Below are 3952 nucleotides of genomic sequence, written 5' to 3'. Positions count from 1 at the left end.
AGGAAAGGGCATTTCAAGAGTGGAGTAATTTGGCACCAAAGTTAGGTAAGGCTAAACATTTTTATCCAAATATGTTTTTAGTTTTTTTTACCATTAGAAATAGTTTCGTTTTGCGGTACATTGTCTACGTCACAAAGACACAAGGTAACTTCTTTATGATATCTTTTGAAGATTGATATTCTTTCCTCATGATAATGCTTTTGTGGTAGGATGTCTTTGGTATTTATAGTTATCTGGAACTTGACAGAATGATGGCCAACATTTTTTTCTATCTTGTAAATAAGCTATCCTAATTGTTAAAATCAAATACATTTTGTAGACACGGTATTGTTGATATAATAATACTTGAAATAATGATTAGCCTTTTTACAGCCTTTATTACATGTAGTCCTGTAACGTTCAGTTGTATTTTCAGGAGTCTAATTCAATCAATCAATTCACTTAATTCAACAAATTAAATCTAATCTTTAATTTAGCCTATTTGACCCTCTTCCAATGTATTTATCTTAAATGTTCATCTTCCTTAATTGACAACAGGTATCTAAAGGGGGAAAAAATGGAACTGAAACTATTGCTAAGGCGGGTGGGCTCGATAGTCCGTGCTATCCTGACATTCCTCTTTGCCCTGGTGGTGCTGGGGGTGATGGTGTGGGCCTACGTCCAGGGCTTCCAGCTGGCCACCTCCCCGTACGGCATCATCTCCTTCGGCTTCTACGGCCTCCTGCTGGGGCTCCATGTCCTGTTCCAGAGCCTGTTTGCCTTCGTGGAGCACTGCCGCATGAGGGCCCGAAGCAAGGCCTGCACCTTCACCAAGACCATTGGCTTCACTATCTCAGCCTACCAGGAGGACCCAGAGTACCTGCGCAAGTGCCTCAACTCCATTCGGGCCCTCAAGTACCCTCCAGAGCTGCTGCGGGTCATCATGGTGGTGGATGGGAACTCGGAGGACGACATTTACATGCTGGAGATGTTTAGGGAGGTGTTTGCAGACCAGGACCCTGGCTGTTACGTGTGGAGGAATAACTACCACACGTGGGACCCCACCCAGACCCAGAAGGCGGGCATCCTCGAGGTGATAGGCCCCGCTGGGGACGCTAGTTATGGGCTCGGAGAGGACCCCCAGAGGAGGGAGGTGGAGGATCTGATCAACAGCAGGAGGTGTGTGTGCATCATGCAGAAGTGGGGTGGAAAGAGAGAGGTGATGTACACAGCGTTCAAGGCACTGGGACAGTCGGTGGACTACATACAGGTGAGGAGTTGATTTACATTTCTTGACATTAGGGAAATACTGTATATATATATTTTTTAAACACCTTGGATCAGAGCACACAGTATCTTCATTCTGTTTCCTGTCCTATAAGGTTAATAATTGTTAATAGTTAATGTTAATAATAATGTCTCTCTCGCTCTCTCTCTCTATTTCTCTCTCTATTTCTCTCTCTCTCTCTCTCTCTCTCTCTCTCTCTCTCTCTCTCTCTCTCTCTCTCTGTTTCTCTCTCTCTCTCTCTCTCTCTCTGTTTCTCTCTCTCTCTCTCTCTCCTCCAGGTGTGTGACTCTGACACCAAGCTAGACCCCCTGGCTACGGTGGAGCTGTGTAAGGTTCTGGAGAGCAACCAGAAGTACGGGGCTGTGGGAGGAGACGTGATGATCCTCAACCTCAAGGAGTCCTACATCAGCTTCATGAGCAGCCTGCGCTACTGGATGGCGTTCAACATTGAGAGGTCCTGCCAGTCCTTCTTCAACTGTGTCTCCTGCATCAGCGGCCCCCTGGGTAAGGAAATTACACTTTCCTGTGACCGCGATAAACATGAGTCATAACCTTGCTTCTCTTGTTTATGTTACTGGGAGTCGTGTAATATTATGTTATTTGCATTCAGTAACATAACTAGTGATACAATTTGAATTTACATGCATGTAAACTGCAGTACTATAACATAGATTTGGTTTCATCCTCAGGTCTGTACAGGAATGACCTCCTCCAGCAGTTCTTAGAGTCCTGGTACAACCAGAAGTTCCTGGGGACTCACTGTACATTTGGGGATGACAGACATCTCACCAACCGCATGCTCAGCATGGGCTATGCCACCAAGTGAGTATACATTTCTTCACAAATACTCCTCATACACAAATAAACTGAATCACAACACTTTACTGGAGATAAGATAATAATAGACTCATTCATCATCATCCATCCTCTGCTCTCAGATACACGGCCCGCTCCAAGTGCTACACGGAGACGCCAGGCCAGTTCCTCCGGTGGCTCAACCAGCAGACACGCTGGACCAAGTCTTACTTTCGCGAGTGGCTCTACAACGCCATGTGGTGGCACAAGCACCACCTGTGGATGACCTACGAGTCCATCGTCTCTGGTGTCTTCCCCTTCTTCGTTACGGCCACCATCATCCAGCTGTTCTGGATAGGCACCCTGTGGGACATCCTCTGGGTCCTCTGCTGCATCCAGCTCATCGGCCTGATCAAGGCGGCCTATGCCTGCATCCTGCGCCGCGACCTGGTCATGGTGTTCATGTCCCTCTACTCTGCCCTCTACATGACCAGCCTGCTGCCCGCCAAGTACTTTGCCATCATCACCATGAACAAGAGCAGCTGGGGCACGTCTGGCCGCCGCAAGATGGTTGGGAACTACATCCCCCTGCTGCCTCTGTCGGTGTGGGCGGCCATCTTGCTGGGCGGGTCCTGCTACACCATCTACAAGGAGAGCCAGAAGGGCTGGTTCACGCCGGCTAAGGTACTAGAGACCAGGTTTCTGATCTACGGCTGTGTGGCGTACGTCTGCTACTGGTTCCTCATGATCTTCCTCTACTGGGTGTGGTTCCGCAGGCTGTGTAGGAAACGCTCCCAAAGTTATGACTTAAGCGTATAGGGACAGTTTTCTATACTAGGGGGGGGGGGGGGGGAAATGATATTTAGTATTTATTTAGTATTTTGTACATCAAAGATTTTTCATTTATTTATTCCATCTTGCGGTACAGTAGCTGTTTGTGAACAGATAAACTTTATACAGCTGCTAAATCAACTGAACCAGAGAATATGTAAATGTATATAATGTACTGTATATGAGAACAATTACCTAGACTCTGGGAAGCTTTATCCAGGATAGTGTCAAAGATGAGAATATATTGTTGATAACTACAGTTTGCCGTGCTACTGATGATGCAGAATGGAGTTGTTAGTTGTTAAGTGAGTGAATATTTGACATTCAGTTGTCTTTACACATACTTTATAAATGAAACTGTATATGGAAGCAATATAGTATACCTCTCAGGAGTCCTCTCAACAGTTGATGATATAAGACTAATAATCTATTCTAGATGGCCCTTGATTTGCTGTTGCTTATTTCTACTGACTGTCTAACGAACGAAGTGTTACATTTATTTATATAAGGATTTGTAATCTCTCTTGAGCACAACATGATTGAACTGTTATTAGATCCCGCTGTACATGACTTGATATGTGCCTTACACAACAAAATACTATATCAGACATAGTAGCTTTTCTTTGTTTTTAAATATACTTCTCTCAATAATGCACTGGAAATTGGACTGGATTTTAATCACAGCTTTTTTTAAACATTACCTTGGAAGCAAACTAGCAAATGTCTTGTGGTTGGTTCTAAGTGAAGCTATTTATTTCAGTGTAAATAATAGTGACAGACTCCACAGTAAGACAATCATACATGTGATGTCCACTCCCAGGGATGCGTTGTGAAGCCCTGTGAGATAGACGGACAATGGTTCTGCTGTCATGTTGAGTATAAACATGAGAGATGCACCTGGCTCGGTTTGAACTGAACTGACTGAGCACATCGGTATAGATTCTTTATGCACATTTTTCATTGTATGTGATGATTTCCTTTATCATATTATTTTGCAAATGTGAATGAATGTATGTATGTTTTGGGAATTTGATAAAAATGAGAAAATAAAAAAGTATT

The 3952-nt window shown here is 44.2% G+C and overlaps 1 protein-coding gene across 1 annotated transcript; it reads left to right on the top strand.

Moving 5' to 3' along the window:
• Positions 1-556: 556 nt before the first annotated feature.
• On the top strand, positions 557-2881 carry LOC120030790 (hyaluronan synthase 1-like). Its single transcript, XM_038976224.1, has 4 exons — positions 557-1249; positions 1546-1771; positions 1957-2089; positions 2206-2881. Exons 1-4 carry the CDS (start codon positions 557-559, stop codon positions 2879-2881), a joined length of 1728 nt encoding a protein of 575 aa, XP_038832152.1.
• The last annotated feature ends 1071 nt before the right edge of the window (positions 2882-3952 follow it).

Source organism: Salvelinus namaycush, chromosome 37 (genome assembly GCF_016432855.1).
Source record: "Salvelinus namaycush isolate Seneca chromosome 37, SaNama_1.0, whole genome shotgun sequence".
In the NCBI taxonomy this organism is placed as follows: Eukaryota; Metazoa; Chordata; class Actinopteri; order Salmoniformes; family Salmonidae; genus Salvelinus; species Salvelinus namaycush.
Note: the sequence above shows the minus strand (reverse complement) of the source record. Positions and strands in the feature narration are given on the sequence as shown.

Coding starts and splice junctions, on each gene's coding strand:
- LOC120030790 (XM_038976224.1), top strand. CDS start 557: ATGGAACTGAAACTATTGCTAAGGCGGGTGGGCTCGATAGTCCGTGCT. Junction 1,772..1,956: donor CTGCATCAGCGGCCCCCTGG/GTAAGGAAATTA, acceptor TTTCATCCTCAG/GTCTGTACAGGAATGACCTC. Junction 2,090..2,205: donor AGCATGGGCTATGCCACCAA/GTGAGTATACAT, acceptor CTCTGCTCTCAG/ATACACGGCCCGCTCCAAGT.